Source organism: Physeter macrocephalus, chromosome 14 (assembly GCF_002837175.3).
Source record: "Physeter macrocephalus isolate SW-GA chromosome 14, ASM283717v5, whole genome shotgun sequence".
Taxonomy (NCBI): domain Eukaryota; kingdom Metazoa; phylum Chordata; class Mammalia; order Artiodactyla; family Physeteridae; genus Physeter; species Physeter macrocephalus.
Window position 1 is genome coordinate 103,241,507 of NC_041227.1, and position 25,057 is coordinate 103,266,563.

Below are 25,057 nucleotides of genomic sequence, written 5' to 3' on the forward strand. Positions count from 1 at the left end.
CCTGTGCTCCGCAACAGGAGAGGCCACAGCAGTGAGAGGCCCACGTACCGCAAAAAAAAAAAAAAAAAAAAGTGTAGACAAGTAAAGATAATTTCAGTTGATAAAAAGTACGTGAAGGAAGCAACAGAGGAGTGAGATGGGCAGAGCAAGTGAGGTGTGTGCTATTTTAGTTAGGGTAGTCAGAAAGTCTCTCAGGAGGCAACAGTTGAACTGATATCAGAAGGTTGAGAAGGTGGCAGCCATGCAGAGATCTGGGGGAAGCATTCTTCAGGGTAAACAGAATGGAAAATGCAAAGTCCCATATAAAGGATTTGCTCTGCACGTTTGAAGGCTCGAAGGAAGACCATTTTGGCTGAACATGGTGAATTAAGCGGAGGCGAGAGTGACAGGAAATAAGTCAGAGAGGTAGGTAGGATCTAGATCAGGTAGGGTCTTTTAAGACCTCAATAAGGAGTTTGAGTTTTATTCTGATTTTAGGAGAAAGTCTCTAGAGAATAAAAATCAGGGGGGTGTTTATGATCTGATAATACCTTTTTACAGAGATTACTTTCTTTGTTGTGTGGAGAAGGGTCTGAAAAGGGTTGAGAGTGGGAGTTGTGATACCAGTAAACAGCCTGTAACAATAGCTTGTGTGAAATACGGTGACTATATTCTGGAGTTACTACACTGGGTAGGTGGACTTGCTCATAGTCTTCCAGCCTTTCTTAATTCTCCCAAGGATGGTATATAACTAGTACTACTCTAGATACATAGGACAGAAGTTAATCTATTACATACAATAGATATTTTAGACCAGGAGGGCTCAGTTCTTTCCCACAAACCTGGTAAGAAAGGTTTTAGGAAAAGAAAAAAACTAAGAATGATGTTTCAGTGTTTGGTCTAAGCAACTTAGCGATGGGTGGTGTCATTAATTGAGACACAAATCAAATAAGGAAGAAGCAGGTGTGGGGATTGTTGTGCCATAGGGGCAGGAAGTCAGGAATTCTTTTTTAAACATATTAGGTTTGAGATGTCTGCTAGATACTCTAGTAAATATCTCATAGGCAGTTGAGTGCTACGTAAGTCCGAAGGATATGGGGTTAAAGCTGTATATAAACAGTTGGAAGTCAACAGTATCAGATGTTGTTTAAAGCCAGGGATCAAGTATGAAGGGAATTTAAATGGAGAAATTTTGGTTCTGGGCACTTAAATATTTAAAGGCCTGGTAATGAAGGGGAAGCCAGCAAAGGAAATTGAAAAGAGCCATCATTAAGGGCAGAGAAAAACTAGAAGAAATGAAATCTCAAAAAAATTTTTAAATGCATCTCAAATCAGTGGAGTGGTTGTATCATTGAGAGGTGTCAAAATGAAGGGCGGGTGACCCTTTTAAGAACCATTTCCATGGAGGGGTATAGCAGAAGTGAATGAGGTGAGAAAGCAGAGCATGTCTGCGCAGCTCCTTCAAGAACTATCACAATAAATTGGGTGGTCCCTGGAGGGGTTGTGGAGTCAGGAAAGAGTTTGTTATCTGTGTGTTGTTTTCTTTCATTTTCTTAAACATATGTGCTTTTCTTACCTGGGTTTTTTTGGTGGTAAATATACATAACATAAAATTTACCATTTTAACTATTTTTAACTGTACAATTTAGTGGCATTAAGTACATTCACACTGTTGTGCAACCATCATCACTATTCACCTCCAGAACTTTTTCATCATCCCAAACTGAAATTCTGTATCCTTCGAACAGTAACTGGGCATTCCCCCTTTCCCCTACCCTCTGGTAACTACTATTATACTTTGTTTCTATAAACTTGACTATTCTAGATATCTCATATAAGTGGAATGATACAATATTTGTCTTTTTGTGTCCGATATTTCACTTTAGCATAATTTCTTCAGGGTTCATCCATATTGTATCAAGTGTCAGAAATTCATTTCTTTTTCAGGCCAAGTAATATTCCCTTGTATGTATGTATATACTACATTATGTTTATCCATTCATCTGTTGATGGACGTTTGGGTTGTTTCCACTTTTTGGCTGTCATGAATAATGCAGCTATGAACACGTGTGTGCAAATATCTGTTCAAGTCTCTGCTTTCAATTTTTTGGGTATATACCTAGAGTGGGATTGCTGGTTCATATGCTAATTGTGTTTAATTAAAAAAATTTTTTTTTTTAAATCATGGTAAATTTTACCACATTTTGTTAAACAAAATTTACCATCTTCACCTTTTTAAGTGTACCTATCAATGGCGTTTAGTACATGCACATTGTTGTGCCAGCAACACTACCATCCATCCACAGAACTTTTTTTTATCTTGCAAAGCTGAGTCTCTATACCTATTAAACGGTAGCTCTCCCTTCTTCCTCCCCCCATCTCCTGGCAGCAACCATTTTGCTTTCTGTCTGTATGAATTTGATTACTCTGGGTACCTCATATAAGGGAAAACATAGAGTATTTGCCCTTTTGTGGTTGGCTTATTTCACTTAGCATAAGCTTCTCAGGTTACATCCATGTTGTACCATTCAGTGCAAATATCTGTTCAAGAATAGATATTTCTTGAACCAGACACAAGGAATGTCTTGTGGGATGCTGATATTCTCTTCCTTTTTATGGCTGCATAATATTCCACTGTGTGTGTATATACTCATTTGTTTACCCATTCATCTTTTGATGGATACTTGGGTTGACCATGTATATGAGGATTTATTTCTGGGCTCTCCATATGTGTGTTTATTAAAATGGGATATATTAATGCTTGGTACTGATGGCAATAATACAGTAGAGATGAATAGGAAAGGGGATAAATTGCCAAATACATAGGATTCTCTTAAATAAAGATGACAATATAATAGAAAAATGAGTAAAGGTTATGATTAGGTTGTTAACATAAGTAGAAATACAAAAAGGCAGTAAATGTATGAAAAGATACTCAACCATATCTAGTTGTCAAGGAATTGAAAATTTAAAACCAAAAGAAATAATGCTTTTTGGATGGACTTTTGCAAAAAGTTTTTGTTACATATTTCTGCAGATACTTCCCCTGTTGTCACTTGTTTTTGTTTTCTGCTAAACGTGAAGTTTTAAATTTTTAAGTTTCAAGATCTATTAGTAGTATTCATGGTTTGGGGATTTAATGTTTTTATTTGGAAGGCCTTTTCAACTCCAAGTTTATAAAAACAACACTTATTTTCTTGGTTCTATTTTTTTTTTAACTTTTTTACATTTCGGTCATTATTCCATATATAATTTGTTTTTTCCATGGTGGTGTGTGAGGTAATAAGTTCAGTGATCCACCCCCCTGCCCAACCCACCCACCCAAACAAAACATGTTTTTTGAAGAATCTACTCTGTTCAACAATATGGAACTCATCCTTTATATTATAGACCAAATTGCCATATTTACATAGTTCTGTTTTTAAATTCACTCATAGAGGTTGAACCAGGTGAAATTGCCAATATGAGACTTTTTGTTTGTTTGTTTGTTTCTGGCCACACCACTCGGCTTGCAGAATTTTAGTTCCCCGACCAGGGATCGAACCTGTGCCCCCTGCAATGGAAACAGAGTCCTAACCACTGGACTGCCAGGGAATTCCCAAGAAACCATTTTCTTTCTTTCTTTCTTTTTAATATTTATTTATTTATTTTTGATTGCATTGGGTCTTAGTTGCAGCGTGCGGGATCTTTCGTTGCAGCACACAGGCTCTTTGTTGTGGCATGCGGGCTTCTCTGTAGTTGTGGCGCACGGACTCCAGAGTGCACGGTCTCTGTAGTTGTGCACACGGGCTTAGTTGCCCCTCAGCATGTGGGATCCTAGTTCCCCGACCAGGTATCGAACCCGCGTCCCCTGCATTGGAAGGCGGATTCTTAACCACTGGACCACCAGGGAAGTCCCATGAGACTTTTTTTTAACATATAAAAACAGCAATTTGATATTGTTCAACCATATATTTGCTGTGTTGTCTACCAGACCCACACTCTTTTTTAACCATTGTAGTTTTATAGTTTGTAATACTGTGATATGTTTGCCTTATTTTTTTTTTTAATTTTAATTTTTAAAAAATTTTATTGGGGTAATTTACAATATTGTGTTAGTTTCTGCTGTACAGCAAAGTGAATCTGTTACACAAATACATATAATCCACTCTTTTTTAGATTCTTTTCCCATATAGGCCATTACAGAGCATTGAGTAGAGTTCCCTGTACTATACAGTAGGTACTTGTTAGTTATTTATTTTATATGTAGTAGTGTGTATGTCTCAATCCCAGTCTTTCAGTTTATCCAGCCCCACTCCCCAGTAACCATAAGTTTATTTTCTGCATCTGTAACTCTATTTCGGTTTTGTAGATAAGTTCATTTGTAACCTATTTTTTAGATTCCACATATAAGCGACATCATACAATATTTGTCTTTCTCTGTCTGGCTTACTTCACTCAGCATGAGAATCTCTAGGTCCATCCATGTTGCTGCAAATGATATTATTTTGTTCTTTTTTATGGCTGAGTAATATTTGACTGTATATATGTACCACATCTTCTTTATCCATTCCTCTGTTGATGGACATTTAGGTTGCTTCCATGTCGTGGCTATTGTAGCCTTCATTTTATTTTTGTTTTCAAAATGTCTTTGACGGCTCTTACATGTTTACTCTTCCAGAAATTAATTTTGACTGGAATTGTGTTACATTTAATGCATTAATTAACATTTAATTTGAGGAATTGACATCTTTTCAGTACTAAAACATTCAAATTTAGGAATGTGGTGTTTCCATTTATTCAAGTCATCTGTTATGGACATATACTTCTTTAGAGTTTTAGTTTTCTTCATATAAGTTCTGCATGTGTCTCATTATTAATTTCTAGGTATGTTATAATTTAGGTTGCTGTTGTGATGGGATCTCTTTTTCCCCCCATAATATTTTCTAATTATTAGTTACTGACATATAGGAAGATTATTGGTTTTAATATGTATTCAACCCACGTAGTGAACTTTTTAAATTGTTAAGTTTTTTTAGTCAATTATATTGAATTTTCTATGTAGACAATCATATCATCAGGAAATAGTCATAGTTTATCCACTCCTTTCCTGCTTATTTACTTTTCATATTGCATTGTCTAGGCTGGGACCTCAGAACAATGTTAACTAATAGCAATAATAGAATTTTTGTAATGTTTTCAACTCTATTTGGGAATTCCTTTAGTTTTTAATCTCATTAAGTTCAAATTTTGTTATATGTTTCAAAAGGTAGTTTTTATCAAGTTGAAAAATAATATCCTTCTATTCCTAACAACAGTAATGGTTAACATTTACTATAATGGTTAACATTTACTAAGTGTTTATTATGTACCAGGTATCATTCTAACTATTCTGAGTCACATGTATTAACTCACTTAATCCCAACAACGATGAGGCAAGTTATTTTTATCCCCAGTTTACAGATAAAGAAACTGAGGCACAGGGCATTAAAGGGTCCTAGAGTTTCACAGTGGTAATTGCAGAGCTAAGAACTTGAACCTTAAAGCCTGTGGCTTTCACCATTACACCAAACTACCTCTTTTCCTACTGTGAATGAAAAAATGTTGCGTGCCATATCAGTAAACAAAGGATGTTGCAGCTGCCTGAGGAAATTCAGAACTGAAAGAGTCCTGAGGGAATTCAGGATGAGAAAGAAAGGAATGATTTCAGTGAGCCCAGACTCTTGCATCTTTCCCATACGTAGAAAAGTGCTAATTTGGGCTTCCCTGGTGGCGCAGTGGTTGAGAATCTGCCTGCCAATGCAGGGGATACGGGTTCCAGCCCTGGTCTGGGAAGATCCCACATGCCCCAGAGCAACTGGGCCCATGAGCCTACTACTGAGCCTGCGCGTCTGGAGCCTGTGCTCCGGAACAAGAGAGGCCGTGACAGTGAGAGGCCTGCGCACCGCGATGAAGAGTGGCCCCCGCTTGCCACAACTAGAGAAAGCCCTCGCACAGAAACGAAGACCCAACACAGCCAAAAATAAATAAATAAATTTAAAAAAAAAAGAAAAAGAGAAGTGCTAATTCATTAACTTGAGACATCTGTGGGATTTTTGGGGTTTTTTTTTGATATTTTCTAACTAACTGTAATCTTTTGATGTGCCAACTACCTGGTCTTTGTTGAAAAAACCCATATATATCCTGGCTCCTCCGTTGCCTCTTTGGAACAGTCCCTCAGAACTATTCTGAGAGGCTGCCTCCTGGGCTTGAAGTCCTCAGAAACTCCTCCAAATAAAACATAATTCTCAACTTTTAGGGTGTGCATTTTTTTCAGTCAACACTACTTACTAAGAGTTTTTTTAAGTCAAGAAGTTGTGTAGAATTATATCAAATGCTTTTTTCTTGTCAGTCAAAATAATCATATTATTTTGCCCTGTTACTTTGTGAACACAGAGAATTATATTATTTATCTAATACTGACCATTCTTGAAATTCTAGAATGAGTCTTTCTACTTGGTTTTGGTTTGTAGTTTTTTAATATACCATTGACCCTTGAACAACATGGGTTTGAACTGTGTGGGTCCTCCTATCCACAGATTTTTTTCAATAAATCCGCAGTTGGCTGAGTCTTTGGATGCTGAACCACTGATAAGGAGGGCCGACTCTAAAGTTATACCTGTATTTTTGACTGCGTGGAGGGTTGGCGCCCCTAATCCCCTATTCTTCAAGGGTTAGCTATACTGGCTGTTTTTAGTTTGCTAATACTTAGGATTTAAAAAAAATTTTTTTTGGCTGCACGGCATATGGGATCTTAGTTCCCCCTACCAGGGATCGAACCTGCACCCCCTGCAGTGGAAGTGTGGAGTCTTAGCCACTGGACTGCCAGGGAAGTCCCAGCTAATACTTAGGATTCTTGACTATGTAGTCAATAAGTAAAATTGACCTATAGTTTTATTAAACTATCCTTAACACATCTGACTTCCAACAGGGGATACGGGTTCCAGCCCTGGTCTGGGAAGATCCCACATGCCCCAGAGCAACTGGGCCCATGAGCCTACTACTGAGCCTGCGCGTCTGGAGCAACTGGGCCCATGAGCCTACTACTGAGCCTGCGCGTCTGGAGCCTGTGCTCCGGAACAAGAGAGGCCGTGACAGTGAGAGGCCTGCGCACCGCGATGAAGAGTGGCCCCCGCTTGCCACAACTAGAGAAAGCCCTCGCACAGAAACGAAGACCCAACACAGCCAAAAATAAATAAATAAATTTAAAAAAAAAAGAAAAAGAGAAGTGCTAATTCATTAACTTGAGACATCTGTGGGATTTTTGGGGTTTTTTTTTGATATTTTCTAACTAACTGTAATCTTTTGATGTGCCAACTACCTGGTCTTTGTTGAAAAAACCCATATATATCCTGGCTCCTCCGTTGCCTCTTTGGAACAGTCCCTCAGAACTATTCTGAGAGGCTGCCTCCTGGGCTTGAAGTCCTCAGAAACTCCTCCAAATAAAACATAATTCTCAACTTTTAGGGTGTGCATTTTTTTCAGTCAACACTACTTACTAAGAGTTTTTTTAAGTCAAGAAGTTGTGTAGAATTATATCAAATGCTTTTTTCTTGTCAGTCAAAATAATCATATTATTTTGCCCTGTTACTTTGTGAACACAGAGAATTATATTATTTATCTAATACTGACCATTCTTGAAATTCTAGAATGAGTCTTTCTACTTGGTTTTGGTTTGTAGTTTTTTAATATACCATTGACCCTTGAACAACATGGGTTTGAACTGTGTGGGTCCTCCTATCCACAGATTTTTTTCAATAAATCCGCAGTTGGCTGAGTCTTTGGATGCTGAACCACTGATAAGGAGGGCCGACTCTAAAGTTATACCTGTATTTTTGACTGCGTGGAGGGTTGGCGCCCCTAATCCCCTATTCTTCAAGGGTTAGCTATACTGGCTGTTTTTAGTTTGCTAATACTTAGGATTTAAAAAAAATTTTTTTTGGCTGCACGGCATATGGGATCTTAGTTCCCCCTACCAGGGATCGAACCTGCACCCCCTGCAGTGGAAGTGTGGAGTCTTAGCCACTGGACTGCCAGGGAAGTCCCAGCTAATACTTAGGATTCTTGACTATGTAGTCAATAAGTAAAATTGACCTATAGTTTTATTATACTATCCTTAACACATCTGACTTCCAAATTTATGCCAATCTCATAGAATAAATTCAGAAGCTTTTGTCCTTTTCTATGCTGTAAAATTATTTTAACATGTTATCTGCTCGTTAAAAGTGTAATGAAACTCATCCATGAAACTATCTAGTGGTTCTTTCAGGGATAGAACTTTAACAGGCTTTTTCATTTCTGTGTGTTTATTGGTCTCATATTTCTGCTGCTTCTTAAATCAGTTTTCATAATTAATTTTCCTAGAAAATTAATTTTATTAGATAAATGTATTGGTATAAAGTCATTTATTCTGTTCCCTTAAATTTTAGAAACTTCCTCTGCATATGGGATATTAACTTTTTCAGTTATATCATTGCTTATTTGTGTTTTATTTTTTCCCTTGATTTGACTTGCTAGAGGCTTGTCCATTTTATTCATGTCTTCAAAGACCTAGTTCTTAGATTTATTTCATCTACTGTCTTCTTTTTATTATGTTAATTTCTGCCTTTGTTTCTTTTAATGCATCTCTTCTTCATTTTTTTCCCTTAACCAATAGTTTATGTATACTTTGCAGTGGAGAAATTGGTCATAATTTTTTCTCACAGCACCTTTTTTCCCCAAATGTACAATTCAGCAGTTTTTAGTATATTTACAAAATTGTGTGACAGTCACCATTATCTAAGTCTAGGACATTTTCATCCCTCCTCTTGTTACCGAACTTAGGTTCGGCTGCTTGCTGCTCCAAAGCCAATAATTTGAGAGGCAAGTGTCAGTAGAAAGGAAAGGTGCTTTAATCAGAAAAGCCGGCAGTCTGGGGGGACGGTAGACGTGTGTCCAGAGGCCAACTGCGAAGATCATGCTTAGCCATGACAGTTTTTAAGGGGAAAAATGGGGTGTGGGGGTGGGGGGGCACCTCAGTGAATCATCGAGGCAGGAAGTTGGGTTCTGCATCATTCTCCAGTCTCCACATTGGCTGACTCTCCCTTCAGATGTTATCTTGCCCAAGCGATCCCAAGCAGGATCACTTAGGGGGGCTCTTGGGAGTAGAAAGCTAGTCATTTTTTTAAACTGCTAAATTCTTGGTTCTTTCTTCTTTTTTTCTAGGAAAAGAATCAACAAGGCATGGTGTTCATTCAGGAGAGCAAAAGTCAAGAGTTGGGTTAAATTGCCTAGTGATCTCATTGCTATAATTAGGTTCTTTTAAGGTTAGAGGGGAACAGAAATGCGCAAACAGGAAAGGGACAAAAGAGCTGCTTTCGCTCTTCCCCTAAACTCCATACCCATGAGCTGGTATTCCCCATCTTCCCCTTCCCCCTATCCCCCTGGTAACTGCTAATCTATTTTGTCTATGTGGATTTGCTTCTGGACTTTTCATATAAATGGAATCACACAATATGAAGCCTTTTGTATCTGGCTTCTCTGGCTTAGCAATGTGTTCAAGGGCCATCTGTAATGTAGCATGTATTATTTCATTCCTTTTTATGGCTGAATGATACTTCATTGTATGTGGGTACCACTTTTTGTTTGATCTACTCATCAGTTGATGAGGACTTGGATTTTTTTTCCCACTTTTAGCTCTTATGAATAATGATGCTATGAACATTCATGTACAGTTTTTTGTGGGGACATATGTTTTTATTTAAGTATATGCTTAAGAGTGGAATTGCTGGATTATATGAGAACTATGTTTAACTTTTTGAGGCAGAGCCATACTGTTTCCAAAGCAGCTGCACCATTTTACATTCTTCAACAGTATATAGGGTTCCAATTTCTCCATATCCTTATCAACACTTGTTATTGTCCATCTTTTCTTTTTCTTTGCCCATTGAATTATCTTGGCCTCCTTGTCAAAAATTAATTGACCATAAATGTAAGAGTTTATTTCTGGACTCTCAGTTCTGTTCCATTGGTCTATACTTCTGTCTTTACACCAGTACCACAATCTTGAATACTATAGTTTTATGGCAAGTTGTGAAATCATAAGTGTGAGTCCTCCATACAAGAGTGTTTTGGGGTATTCTGGATCTTTTGCATTTTTCTATGAATTTTAGGATCAGCTTGTCAATTTCTGCAAAAAAAAAAAAAGACAGTTGGAATTTTTATAGGGATTGTGTTGAATCTGTATTGTAGATCAAGTTTGGGAGTATTGCCATGTTAACAATATTAAGTCTTCCAGTTAATGAACACAGAATATTTTTCCTTTTTTCTTTATTTTCTTTCAAAAATATACAGGTCTTAACATTTCTTTGTTAAATTTTTCCCTAAGTATTTTATTCTATTTGATGCTATTGTAAATGGAATTGTTTTCTTAATTTCATTCTCAGATTGTTCTTTGCTGATGTATAAAAAGTCAGTTGATTGTTGATCTTATATCCTGCTACCTTGTTGAACCTGTTTATTACCTTTTAATGCATCTCTTCTGCTTTCTTTTTATTCCTTTTTATCATTTTTCCATCTCCTTGAGTTTATGCATGTTAGGCCATTTAGTTTCAGTTTTTTCTAATTCCTTTTTTTTTTTTAAGAAACTACTCTTTATTTTAGACAACTTCATAAAATTATTTTCACACGTCCCCACTTCTTACCTTTCATCCTCTTAGTTGAGGAGTCTTGAGAGAGGTGAAAGAAAAATCACAGAGGGTAAACTTTGCAGCAGTAACAAAGTGCTTCCCCTAAGTACAGCTAACCGTTTCCGCAAACTGGCATTCTGCAGAACAGTCTTCCAAAAAGTGTTGCTAGGTTTTCATGGGATAAGGGAGTGGGGGCTAAGACGTCCATGCTCAAATAGTATGGGAAACGGTAGATTAAGGTTAGTGTTCTGTACTGTAACAGGAATTCTCAGAGTCCTTAATATTCTAAGGTGGGTTGATCTTCAAGAGGAGAAAAGGGATATGGAATACTCCCTAAGCTTTTTGAGCAAACAATCTTTTTTTTTTCACAGAACAGCAGAAGCAGTTTGAAGTGTGCAGTAATCTCAAATTTTTGAGACAGAAGTTAGAAAGCCTGATCTCTTCACATTTTTCTTCCCATTCTTTGCTAATGCCAGCAATCGAGTGACTGTAGAATCCAGACCACTAGTCATATTTAGAAAGGACAGGTTCATCAAGGATGGAATGGAAAGAACCAACTACCTCCTCCTTTTTCATTTTACGTTTTTCTTTAAACCTCCCCCTCCCCGTCTAAGCAATATGTACACTTCCTCCCTTAAGCAATCCTTGGCTGCTATTTCCCTCCTTTTGTGACAGAGCAACTAATTCATCACTACCTGAGGAGGCAAAAAAAGTGCTACCAAGGCAAGATGGTGGGCTGCCCGAATTTGTCTAATAATAGCTAAGACACCACAGAAAGCAGCACACTCAAAGAGAGGAGGACAGCCTCAAGAAATAATGTGGACACATCCAAGCATTACTTTTCCAAGTACTGGTCAAATCTCCACCAGTACAACTGAGAAAGCATTTATGTGAACACCTCAGGCCTGGGTACTGGCCTCTTGGTTTGAGATGTGGCTAGATTTTCCTGAGAAAGGCATCTGCCTTAGACTCTATCTCATTGGTTTAGTTTGTTCAGTCTCCCGGGCCTGGGCACAGTTCTGCCACCGACCTGCAGCAAACTCCGAATTCCTAAAACAGTCTGACCACATCAAAGGGTTGTAAAACAATCTCCATGGTTATCAGCTAATTAAACTTGCATTCAACACCATATGCTGACAGGATGAGGCAAAGGATAAGATTCCAATCTTGGATCTTTCCAAGCAGGGCATGTTAGATGGTGAGGAGAGAAGGATTAGTTGCTAGCTGGATCTGAGCTCAGGCTTGGGCATGGAGGGAACTGGTTTGGAAGTGTGAGGGGTTCCCTGAGCTCTGGTGCAGACTACAAGGGTTTCACTCAAGGAAGGGTATGATGTGGGCATAAAACCATGCTTCAGACAGTTGAAGATGGTCCCCTTCAAGAGCCAGGAACACCAGCTGTCCTGCGTTGTCCATTGCCTTTAGCCCCAGGCGGTCCTGTGTGTACACGGTGCTCTCCTGTAAGGGAATGGTTTCCTTGGCTTGGCCACTTCTGTAAAATCCAAACCACTCAGAATCCATGGGGTCCACAATGGAATCACTGAGGAATTTCACCACCACAAACTTCTTCAGGGCCATCAGGTTTTTTTTGTAGGACTCATTGACACCTCTCTCCTGATTAATATCTGCCAAGAAGATGCTGTGGTTGCTATGTCCTCCTTTATGGGGTCGTGCCAATATTCTGCTTGCACCAGAATATTGTACCTTTGTTATAGGCTCAGTGTTTTTCTGATCAAGTCACAGATGTGAGAGCTCTCTCCTGGGCACTGAGGGAGTCCATAAACACCTTGATTTGTCCCCCAACTGAGATGAGATTGATCATAGGAGGTGATGAGCATCTCTGAGCCACTGCCCTCAGAAATTGGCCTCCCTGGAAGAATCCCATAGCATTGTAGCCTTGCTGCAATTTAGGATCCTTAGCAAGAATCTGACACACCATTTTACCTGGGAGTTGACATTCAAAAAGAAGCTGTTCTCCACATCCTCTACCAGGATCTTCCCAATCTCTAAAGATAAGACGTAAATTCCAGGTATTTTCTTCTCGACCATTTGTTTAATAGCGCCCGTGCTTATGGGATTACAACAGCTGTCTCCCATCCCATGCCAGATCACCAGGGGCAGTGGCGCTGGCAGGTCGAGATGCCCCAGCGCCAGGGAAGTGCAGGACCCCAACAGGATAGTGAGAGCCCTAATTAATTCATTTTAAGGCTATACATTTTCCTCTAATTACTGTTTTCGCCACAAACATCTTGAAGTATTATAATTGTGGCTTGTTTCTAATTTAGCGTTCATTTCTTTTTTATCCAATAATGTTCTACAGTTTCCAAGTGTTTTGGTGGTTATTGTTCTATTGTTAATACTCAGTTTAATTCAACTGAGATTAGAGTTCATGTCTGGTATGATTCTTCTTTTGGAGTTCACTGATAATTTTCTACTTTTGTAAGTTGAGACTGTTCCACAAGCAGCAAAATAGGAATACCTTTGGCATAAAACCCCAAATAAACCAGTTGGGACCAGAGTGTTCTGTTTATTTTTGGACACAGTAGATGGGAATACCTTTCATGGATGATAAGATTAAATCTTTCTCTGACTGCCTAGGTAATAAGTTTTGTGCTATTTTATCATAATCAGAAATGTTTTAAAATGTCTTTACAGCCACAAATAAGAAAAGCAATTCACCCAAGCCAGCTCGGTCCAGTATAGCAGGTAGTCTGTCACTTCGAAGAGCAGTAGACTCTGGGGAAAATAGCCGTTCAAAGGGAGACTGTCAAACTCTGTCTGAAGGTAAGTTTGGAGAGTTCAGAATGTGATTTTGGTGGGTAGATGTCTGTTACTCGAAATTGATCTTATGGTATAGCTTTAGACCTCTAAAGGCACCAAAAATGCTGAAACTCAATTTGAAAGTTCCTTGATCACACAGAACAGACCCATCAGTAAGAAAGTGCAGCCATTAGACTCCATATTCTGGAGCCCTGAATTTTAAATAGCTGGCATCAAAAAGACGAGGATATATTTTTAAAATCGTTTTTGAGTTTTCCTGCAGTTTATAAATATATGTATAGTGAGATCTCCTAACGTGGAAACTAGAGAGAGAACTTTTTGTTTGTTTGCCTTCTTTCTGAATATCCCCTTCATTTTTTGTAGGCTCCCCAGGAAGCTCTCAGTCTGGGAGCAGGCACAGTTCTCCCCGAGCCTTGACACATGGCAGTATTGGTGACATTCTGCCAAAATCTGAAGACAGGCAGTGTCAAGCTCTGGATTCAGATGCTGTTGTGGTTGCAGTTTTCAGTGGCTTACCTACTATTGATAAAAGGAGAAAAATGGTCACCTTGGGGTAACTTAAGTTCTTTTGTTTATGTAATGGAATAATAGCTAATAGTTTTGTTTGGCACTTTAATTCTACAATGTAATGAACATAATAAATTTCTAGTTTGTTAATTTTTTAACAGACAGTTTATTTGTTGTATTAAAATGTAACTTTTCAAGCATCAGAGACCTTACTTTTTTCTTTCTTAACAGAATGACATAGTACCAGAAGTTCAGTTTAAATACATTAGAGCTCATTTTCACTGAAGTTAGGATAATAATGTTATATAACCTTGGGTGACCTCTGCCTTGTGAGATTTTGGGGTCAACTTTTTTTTCCATCTGTCCCATATTTTTCAAAGACATTTGTGCCATGCTATATTATGTCCCATAGGTCTTTTACATGAATTTTGTATAGAACAAAGCACTTCTGGCGATGGTATTTTAAAACTGCTTTTCTGCTTTCATCTCACCTTTTTTTTTCCGTTTTATGAAAGTGTCCTCAAAACACATAGTTGGAATTTCCCAAAAGGATATATATATATATATGGTCATCAGTACCTTTATCTCTCTCCCAGGAAACATAAACTCAAATCCCAGTCATGTCACCCAGTCGACATTGTCAATTAAACTTCCATCCATTTAAAAGAGAGTGATTATGGAACGTATTGTCTGTGAATGTGCTAGATGAGCCATTAATATCCATCTGCTGATCTATTATATGGATATTAAATACATTTCTAATTTTAAACAATGGAATAATTCTACCTTGGAGGCTTTGAAAAGAACTTCGAATTAAATTTAGAGAAAGATTAATATCGCTTAAGTTTACTTAATTGTATAGAGTTTTAAGATCTGGATAATTACCAAATCTAATAGGACAGCTGGTGGCTGTTTTCTGTTTTAGCTCAAGTTTAAGCAGTGGAAGGGTGTTATAATCATTGGAGATTGTCTTGTCCTCCCCATTTCCTAGCCTGGTTTTATACATGTTCCTTTCAAGATGAAGCTGCAACTAGTTTTTATATTTTGTTATGGAGATTTATATCTGCCTTTAGTCATAAAGATTAAATGTGTACGAATGTGCACTTTTTTCTAGATTGTAAAATCCTGTATAAATGTGTAAAGCTCATAGCTATAACCCTCATTTTACAGTTAATTATACTGCCAACCTGGGTCATGTGGTGTTTTCCAGCTTGTGTTTTTTTTCCTTGCCTGATTTAAGGTAGTGTAAGCAAAAATTTTAAATGCTAGTAATAAATGGTTCAAAAATGGAAGTTAAAAAAAAGAATATTAAGTTAAAATTTCCCCATCTTTGTCTCCCATCTGCTTTGTTTTCCAACCTTCTGCCCACACACATTCCTGCTGTTTTTAATTTTTTGTATATGCTGTCTTCTCAGCTTTCATGCATATTTAAGCAATATTTAAGTGACCATATAGCTCTTTTAATACAAAAGGTGCACCTTGTTTTCTCACTCAGTATACCTCAAAAGTCTTTCCATATTGGTGAGAACATGTTATTAAGGACTTCTATTTATATTTATTTTTAAATTGGAATTCTTATTGAGATAATTGTAGATTCACATGCAATTATAAGAAAGAATAGAGAGAGCCTGTGTACCTTATCCAGTTTCCCCTAATTATAACATTTTGCAAAACGCTGATATATTATCACAACCAGGATATTGACATTGATGCAATCTACCACTTTATAACCTTTCATTGTGAGTCTTCTAGTGAATCTTTTAAAAGTAAAACTTGAAATTTAGTATTAAACACCAGTGCCCTATACCCTACTTAGTTTGCTCAGTTTCTGGACAGGAAAACAATCTAGATTATTGTATCAGTGACTAGTTATACAAAAATATCAGGTTATTTTCTCCCTCTTTGAGGACTAGTGTTAAAGGAGGTCGTCTGGAAGGAATGCAAATGACTGATTTGGAAAATAATTCTGAAACTGGGGAATTACAACCTATACTACCTGAAGGCGCTTCAGTTGCCCCAGAGGAAGGTAAGGAATGATAAAGTCATAGTTGGCGGGAGGCGAAATAATAATCTTTTTTTGGTGGTGGTCGGGAGTGGTTGGTTTAATAAACAGTTACTGAGATGTTATGTACTATCTGACATGCTTGATCTGAAAACAGCATTCGTTGTGCCACTGAGTTTGATTTACTAGGACATTAAGCACAATGGAAGGCAAAATGGATAATTGACTACATAAAAGGACATCTTACTAGAACAGGAATTTACAGGAGGAAAGTCTGCAGATACTTCATTTGCTCATTCATTAAATGTGTTATGCTACCTACATGATAGGCATTGAAGTTTTGCTAGATATGAAAAGATTAAATTGGATATGTTCAGTGTCTTACGGGAAAAACATGCCCCAAAACAACTAATTAGAATATTAAATGTTAAGTACTTCGTCTTTTAAAGTCAGTCTTGATTAATGTTTATAGATTACTTTGCTCTTTTAGAAGGATTCCAAACTTTAACCATTTAAAAAATCCTTTATGGTAACCGACTTCTACTCTGCCAGTTCATTCTCAGTTACATTTCTAGTATTTGTCTACATGTTCTTCCAGGTCCATTATTCTTTATCTGAAAGCGTGGAAGACTTTTTTGTAATTTTGAGTTAACAGAAGGTGCTTGAAACAAGGCTATGTGTGTTGCCCTTGCTTGTCCTTTATATGTTAGCAGAAAAGCATGTCAACTTTATTAATGATATTTGACACTGAGATTTTTCATTTCTTAGTGAAACTCTGCCACCTACCACCTCTGCACTTATTTGAATTTCAACGATTGATGAATTGTAGCCCAAAGCATATATAAAAGATGCCAGCATCTACCTCTGGCTGCTCTGTGAGTGTGTGGGCGTGGTGGCATTTTCAGGTTTTTCAGTTAAAGAACACTAAACATTTTGGTCTTCCATCTTAGTTGGTGCTCCTGTGGTGGGCAGCATTATTTCAGTAGAAATTAAATGGAAAGGATTTTTAAAGTGAAGTGTTGATTGTTAAAACAACAGGAAAAATATATTATGATTGATCTTTATAGAAAGGACCTATAAGGATTAGCTAGTGGGGCTTAGCTAGTTTCCATGTATTTATACATGCTGATTATAGATTGTAGTGGCTTAAATTTTTATAGCATGTGCTGGAATTATAGGCGCCTTCTATTTATGCACTATTTGTGAAATGCTTCTAATTTGCCTGGCATTGTTTTGATGCTGGTGATAAAGTAATTCCTGAACCTACTGTTTAGTTCAGGGTTTCTCTACCTTGGTGCCATTGACATTTTGGGCCAGGTGATTCTTTGTATTAGGGGCCTGCCCTGTGCATTGTAGAATGTTTAGCAGCATTCTTGGCTTTTAACCACTAGGTGCCAGCAGTACCTCCTCTGAATTACAGTAACCAAAAATGTCTCAAGACATTGCCAAATGTCCCCTGGGAGGCAAAATCATCCCTAGTTGAGAACCACTGGTTGAGTTGAAAACTCAAACCAGGGGTGACAACTCCTTAAGAATCACTTTCCAGAGTGGGTCATAGTTACAAATGGGAGCAAGTTGTTCTCAAGTGTGCTGGCTATGTGTTCGTGGTGCTGGGAAGAGAGCAGGGAGAGCAATTGAAAACCAAAAAACAGGTGTTAGAGACCAGTGAATAGCCAATTATAATATGGAATGATGAGTGCTGTGATGGGGTATATAGGGAGCTCAACTAACAGGTATGTAATAATAAAAATAATAGATAATATTTGCAAGCCCTCATTAGTTACTAAGACTGCTAAAGACTTTACCAGTATTATGTTTTCTCAATACAGACCTACATGGTTACTTTATTATCTTGATTTTACAGGTGAGTAGGCTGAGGCCTAGAGATGTAACTTACCTTACTCAAAGTCACAGAGCCAATGCTCTTAACTATCACCTCTCTACTAACCTAATCCACACTTGGAAAGATCATCCTAAGGGATGAGTATGAGTTAGTATGAGTTGTGAAGACTGGTGAAAGATGAGGCCAGAGTGGAGGCAGAGGTCAGATCATGAGGAATTATACTGTATGTCTAGCTAGAATTTGGACTTTGTCCTTTGAATGGAATATAAGCAAGGAGTGAAATAATAAAATTATGTTTTAAAATTCCTACTCTAGCTGAGTTGGGGACTGGGAATGGGGTGTGGAACTCTGGGGACAGGAAGACTGGTAAAAGAAGAACGTTAAATTAAACTTGGACTTTTAAATTTCAGCCTTCATCTCATAAATTCACATTGTCTCAGCACTTTTTCTATGTAAATAGCTAGTTAGCACCAAAAAACCCCATAAGTTTTGACATTAGTTCCATTTCTTTTTTTAAAACTAATCATTAACAGCTTATCCTAAACTGGAGAAAGGCATTTGCTTGGCCACATTTAGGATCTGCTCTGCACTTTCAAGTCTTTGAATCTGAGATTTAGTGCTGTCAGTGTTACTCAGTAACACATTTTTTCTTATGTAAGGAGTGTTGTAGTGATGCAAAGCACCTTGAACTCAATATGAAAAGTTACTGTAAACATGCAAATCAGTAGTGCCAGGAAAGTCCACTATTGCAATTTGTTGGTATCTAAACAGCTTATTTACCACTGGAGTCCCAGGATAGGCAGTGAGGAGACTAATTGATAAGGCTGGAAGAGGGAACTAGGTAAACTGACGGAACTCTGTGCCTTTTGAAATTTGCTTTGTGAGAGGAGAATGGGGCCTTACCGCTGTGGGTATATTCTATCATCAGCAGGAGCCAGTTCTCAAGAAAACCTTTATTTTTCACACCGGTAAGCCTTGGTGAAAAGTTGAGTGAGGTTGTCTTACATCTGTGCTTAGGAATAACGAGCCTCTTTATTCTTAAGCAGAATGCCTAAAAGAAAATTTTCTGTGGTAGGTCACTGTAAATTGGTGTCTCTCCTCTCCTCTTCCTCCCTCCCTACTGCCAGGCTGTTTGAAGAAACTTTAAATTTTTTTTTAAAGTTTCCAGTTTTAAAGTTTAAAGTTTTGTTTGTTTGTTTTGTGGTATGCGGGCCTCCCTCTGCTGTGGCCTCTCCCGTTGCGGAGCACAGGCTCCGGACGCGCAGGCCCAGCGGCCATGGCTCACGGGCCCAGCCGCTCCGCGGCATGTGGGATCTTCCCAGACCGGGGCACGAACCCGGTTCCCCTGCGTCGGCAGGCGTACGCGCAACCACTGCGCCACCAGGGAAGCCCTAAAGTTTAAAGTTTTTAAAACTTTAAAATTCTTTGTGTTACTAGTTGGGAATTTGGGACAACTAAAGTGGTCTTTTAAATGTTCCTGAGAGTCAATAAAAAGTGACTTTTCTTAGACTTGACAGTCATCAACAGGCCTTTTCCTTTCTAACTGGGATCATATGGGACAACCTTGTGTTAATCTCCTAGTTAATGGCTGGATTACAAAAATCTTGATTTCCTTCTCACACACACCCCTCCCCCAATTGATACCTACAGACTTCCTTAGGTAAACTGGTCTCTTCCTTGTTCTATCTAAAACTGGAGATTATGCGATTGACTTCTGCTGAATTAGCACAGTCCTTTTCAATTAAGTCCGGGGTGTCACCCACCCCAGGGAAAGCCATGGCATGTCTATTGCAAACCTTACTGGCACCCTATCTAAGAGTAATACACAAGTCTGATGCTCCAGCATTGCCGAACCCTTTTGTTATATCAATGAATACATAAGTTACAAAAACCCAATCAGCTGGTTTAAGCAATAGGAAGATTTACTGTCTTGTATTAACAAGAAGTCTCACCTAACTCTGGTAGGGCAGTTTCAAGGTTGGAAAATTTACCTGCTTAATGTCATCAAGAACTCATTTCCTCCCACCAACCCCATCCGCCCATCTTTTGCTCTGCCATTCTAAGTGAGTTGGCTTAGCTCCCCTCAGGATGGCAAGGTGGTTGCTGCAGCTCCAAACTTTATATGGAGTCAGAAAAATATTCTGGGAGTAGGGGAGGATTATTTCATTTTTTATGTCTCTGCTTATCAATGTTTATCAGTGAGGGCACATCTCATTAATCAGTAGTGAAAAAAAAAAGGAAACTTGGCAAAGTCTGCACATTTGGTTCCCCTCCCTGATCCATTCCACGTGGCCACTTGGAGAAGGGAAGACAGCTGAACACCATTGAGGTTCTGCTGGAAAGGAGGAAGGCAAGTGAAGCATTAGTGTTTTGTCTGCCAGGCGGTTACTGTATTTTCCAAGCAGCTGAAGTTTGAGCACCCCTGAATAAGGGCGTTATAACTCAAAAGTTAGTTTTGGACTACTGAGCTTATAGTGGATACTCAAAAAATATGGTAGGTGATTGATATAGAAATACCCTATTTCACATTTTACTTTAAGATGCAGGGTTGATTTTGGGTTTTTTTCCCCCACGTGAACATCTCTGAAGCATCTTCCATTTAATGGTATCTTACAATAATTATCACTGACAGCCAGTTTTGTGAAAACTTGTTGACACCTTCTGGTGAGATTAAGAAAGGTCCTGTATTCAAATTTCTTACAGTTGGTGACATATCACTAGTTTGCTTTAACCTTTACTTAATGCAGTGGGTAGACATTGCAATGTATGGGGCAAGGCACATAGCAAATAGCTTATGACCTGTTGCTTGACAGTAGCTACTTTCATTTCCAAAAAATCAAAGTATTTGACCTTATGTTGTGTTTACTTGCTCTCACTGATGTCAATGGGTTGTACAGGACCTGGTGACCCCATAGGTCAACTATTAAGCTAGAGGTCAAGAGACCAATTTGTTTTTCTCATTACATTCACAGAGCTAGGGAACTTCGGATCTTAGGACATGATAAAAAAACAAGTAGTGTTTTCATGCAGGAATTTGTTTCCAACACTTCTTGGGAAAGCATGTTTTTCTGAATCCTAAGGAAAGTCAAGAAATCAAAAAACTGGAAAAAATTATTCTAGTTCTCCCATTAGAGTTAATCTTAACAGTCAACACAGAAACATGGGGACTTCCTGGCGGTCCAGTGGTTAAGACTCCATGCCTCCACTGAATGTGGCACAGGTTCAGTCCCTAGTCGGGGAACTAAGATCCCACATACTGTATGACGTGGCCAAAAAATGAATTAAAAAAAAAAAACAAAACAAAACAGAAAAAACACAGAAACATGACTGCTTTGGAAGAATCCACTAATGGCAAGTTGAAAGTATAAACTGGAAATGCTGGTACCTAGAATCAAAGGTTAAGATCAATGGGAGCACCTTGAAAAGAAGCAGTTGCAGTCAAATCAGTCCTGGCTATAGCTGTTGCCATTTTATAAGTATGTGTTCATGGCCCTGTCTGCTGCTATGTAAATATTAATGAGTCTCTACTATACTATACAGGAATCCTGTGAGTGGTACTTCAAGAAATAGGAAGTTTCAAAAGCAAAAGAATTCCTCATATTGGCATTTTTTTAATAGATTTATTTATTTTTGACTACGTTGGGTCTTCATTGCAGCACACGGGCTTTCTCTAGCTGTGGCGAGCGGGGGCTACTCTTCGTGCACGTGCTTCTCATTGCGGTGGCTTCTCTTGTTGCGGAGCACGGACTCTAGGCGCACGGGCTTCAGTAGTTGTGGCTCGCAGGCTCTAGAGCACAGACTCAGTAGCTGTGGCGCACGGGCTTAGTTGCTCCGCGGCATGTGGGATCTTCCCGGACCAGGGCTCGAACCCATGTTCCCTGCATTGGCAGGCGGATTCTTAACCACTGTGCCACCAGGGAAGTCCCCATATTGGCATTTTGGATGTGATTCCATGTAGTGCTACAAACCTTACCAAGAGTTCTAAGTGTACATTATTCAACTATTACCCATAATGTTCACAGCGTTTTCCAGTATTTGAGTATTCACTGTAGGCTACAGTTCTTGTAAATACTACACACCAAAAATTTTAAAAGATATATAAATTTATTAGAGTTTGAAAAATATTGTAAGTGTTTAAAGAATAACTTGAGATTTGGGGAATTCCTGAGAATTCCAATTCCTCGTTTGTGAATCCTGGAGGTTAATATATGTCAGGAGTTCAGAAACACTAGTACCAAGAGGTCAAATTTGTGCCTAGAATTTCAGTAACTCATGTGGGTTTTAGAGTTTTCAGCAGTAGTTCCATGAAGGGCCAGAAGGTGGAGGTGGTGCTTCATGCAAGTAGCTGGTTTATTCTCTAAACAGTTAAGTATCACTCTTGACTCTGGAGAGCAGAAAAGTTTTTTCCTTTGCTTGTTAGTAAGGCAATTTCAGAAACGTCCACACATCCAGCCTATCTTCAGAATATTTAAGGGAGAAATAGTACTGCACAAACTCTTATTGAAAACAGAAGAGGAGGAATTCACCAGTAAAGCCATCTGGGGCTACAGTTTTCTTTGTTGATCTTTTTTTTTTTCCTTAAAATTTATTTATTTATTTTTGGCTGCGTTGGGTCTTCGTTGCTGCAAGCGGGCTTTCTCTCTAGTTGTGGCAAGCGGGGGCTACTCTTAGTTGCGGTGCACGGGCTTCTCATTGCGGTGGCTTCTTTTGTTGCACAGCACGGGCTCTTGGCGCATGGGCTTCAGTAGTTGTGGCTCGCGGGCTCTAGAGCGCAGGCTCAGTAGTTGTGGCACAAGGGCTTAGTTGCTCCGCGGCACGTGGGATGTTCCCGGACCAGGGCACGAACCTGTCCCCCACGTTGGCAGGCCAATTCTTAACCACTGCGCCACCTGGGAAGTCCCAGGGAAGTCCCTGTTGATGGTTTTTTAAGCTACAAATTCTGTTTCTTTAATACTTAAAATACCTATTCAGGTTATCTATTTTTACCTGAATGAATTTTGGTAGTTTGTGTCTATCAAAGAATTTGTCCATTTCATCGGTGTTCTTGATTTCAAGAGCATAAAGTTTTTTATACTGTTCCCTTATTACCCTTTTAATGTCTGTAGAATCTCTAGTGATGTCCCCTCTTTTATTCCTTTTTTTTGCTCTCTTTTGTCTTGGTCTGCCTAGAAGCTTTTCAGTTTTATTGACCTTTTCAAACAACTATCTTGTTTCAATGATTTCTTTTTCTTTTGTTTTCCTGCTAATTTAATTTCTGTTCTTTATTTCCTTTTACCCAAGTTTATTTACTCTTTTTTTTTCTAGTTTCTTAAAGTAAATGCTTAGACCATTACTTTGAGGCCTTTTTCTCTTCTAATATAAGCATTTGATGCTGTAACTTTATCTTTAAGCACTGCTATAGTCACATCCCCAAACTTTTGATATGTTGTACTTTTATTTCCATTCAATTCAGAATGTTTTTCCTTAATTATGGAAAATTCTTGGCCATTTTCTCTTAATATATCGTCTCTCCTTTGCTGTCTTTATGGGCTGTCTAGTTGACACAGTTTGAACCATTCCTTTTTTTCCCCTGTGTTTCTTAACCTCTTTTTTATAATGGCAATCTCATTATTCTTTAAAACTGGTTAATTTTCTCAGTTCTGTCTTTAAGTTTTTCAACCTTGCCTAAATTCATCTGTTGATAGTTTAATTTTAATGACTATATCTGAAAAGTCTAGTAATTTAAAAAAAATCTGTCCTTTTCTTTGACACATTAAACAGAATTTTGTACTCTATTTTATTTTGTGAAAAAAATTGTGGTATTGTCCTTCTATTTGTATATCTGCTGACTCTTACTTCACGTAGATTGTCTGCCTTGTTTGTAAATTTTGATTGGAACATAACTTTTTGAGACTTTTTCTACCCCTTGTGAGAATCATTCCCCACCCCCGCCGCCTCCACCGCCACTATAATTGTTGTGACCTGGATTGTGGAAGTTTCCCACCAGAGAGGTCTTTTAAATATGTTTCAAGACTTTTTTTTTTTTTTTTTTTTTTTTTTTTTTTGTGGTACGCGGGCCTCTCACTGTTGTGGCCTCTCCCGTTACGGAGCAGCGGCCATGGCTCACGGGCCCAGCTGCTCCGCGGCATGTGGGATCTTCCCGGACCGGGGCACGAACCCGTGTCTCTTGCATCGACAGGCGGACTCTCAACCACTGCGCCACCAGGGAAGCCCTGTTTCAAGACTATTCATGAGCATTTTTATATCTGCTTTAGTCTGTGTTAGATAATTTCAACATTATCTCTGTCATCTCAGCACTGATGTTCGTTCTTGTCTTTACCTGGTTTTTCATACGGTGAAGCAATTTTGGATTGTATCCTGGACATTTTTAATATGATTTTATGAGACTCTGGGTCTTGTTTAAATCTGCCAATTTGTTGGTATTTCAAATTCTTGTCTACACCAGTATGCCTGTCCCTATTTACTTTTCAGAATCCTCAAATAGCCACTTCATGCATCCTGTCCAGGTTTTATAGCTGCATTCAGTGGGAAAGATGGGGTGGAATGTGCTTGCTTCATCTTGCCTAGAACCTTCCCTCTAGAGGAATAAATTGCTTTATTCGGATCACACTAGCTCCTGACCAGTTTTTATGTTACCTTCCTAAGATTTGAACCTCAACCTTAATCCCAAACTTAAATTATGCACGCAGGCCTTAGTTTGAATTCTGAGGTGAGCTGAGCCCAGAAACAAGACAAAATTCCCTGCTGTCTTCCTGTGACAGTAGACAGAATCATTTAGTTTATTCTTTCAGTAAGAGCTTTAGCTTTTTGCAGGGAGTGCAGTTTTAGTCTCACTTTCAACTCCCTTTCTATGGTGGATCCAAAGTTTTTTATCCTATCCCCAACAGAGTATTAAAGACTTTTGCATCAATCTCTCTGGGGCAACTGCATCTACCCCACTAGTTTTCCTTATCCTTTTTGTCTCTATACCTATGGATTTCCGTTCGTTCTTTTAAATATAGCTGTTCATTAAAATTTTTAAGTTTATATTTTATCTAGCATTTATAAGGGTTTGTAGCAGAAAGATTTTCAGATTTTCTTGATCACTGTCTTGTTGAAACAGAAGTACTTTCTATACTATAAAAATTCTATAGAACTTTTCTTTTAAAAACCTACTCATATGCAAAAAACAAAATTGGAGGCCCAAATGGGATAGTAACTCATTTATTGCTAAAATTACTGGAATTTTTTTATACACACAGCTAGATATAAGTGTAAAGGTAT

At 38.4% G+C, this 25,057-nt stretch overlaps 1 protein-coding gene and 1 pseudogene across 10 annotated transcripts in view; one reads left to right on the plus strand and one right to left on the minus strand.

The window, feature by feature from the left end:
- TRIM37 (tripartite motif containing 37) overlaps positions 1 to 25,057 on the plus strand; it is a 121,112-nt gene that overhangs the window by 85,010 nt on the left and 11,045 nt on the right. For 9 of the 10 annotated variants that reach the window (XM_055090824.1, XM_055090827.1, XM_024127926.3 and 6 more), the window contains exons 20-22: positions 13,317 to 13,445; positions 13,806 to 13,995; positions 15,857 to 15,975. In XM_055090824.1, the coding sequence (XP_054946799.1) occupies positions 13,317 to 13,445; positions 13,806 to 13,995; positions 15,857 to 15,975 (438 nt within the window). The remainder of the gene's footprint in view (positions 1 to 13,316; positions 13,446 to 13,805; positions 13,996 to 15,856; positions 15,976 to 25,057) is intronic. The other variant, XM_055090825.1, reaches the window with a different exon arrangement.
- Positions 11,673 to 12,953, minus strand: LOC102987380 (palmitoyl-protein thioesterase 1-like; annotated as a pseudogene).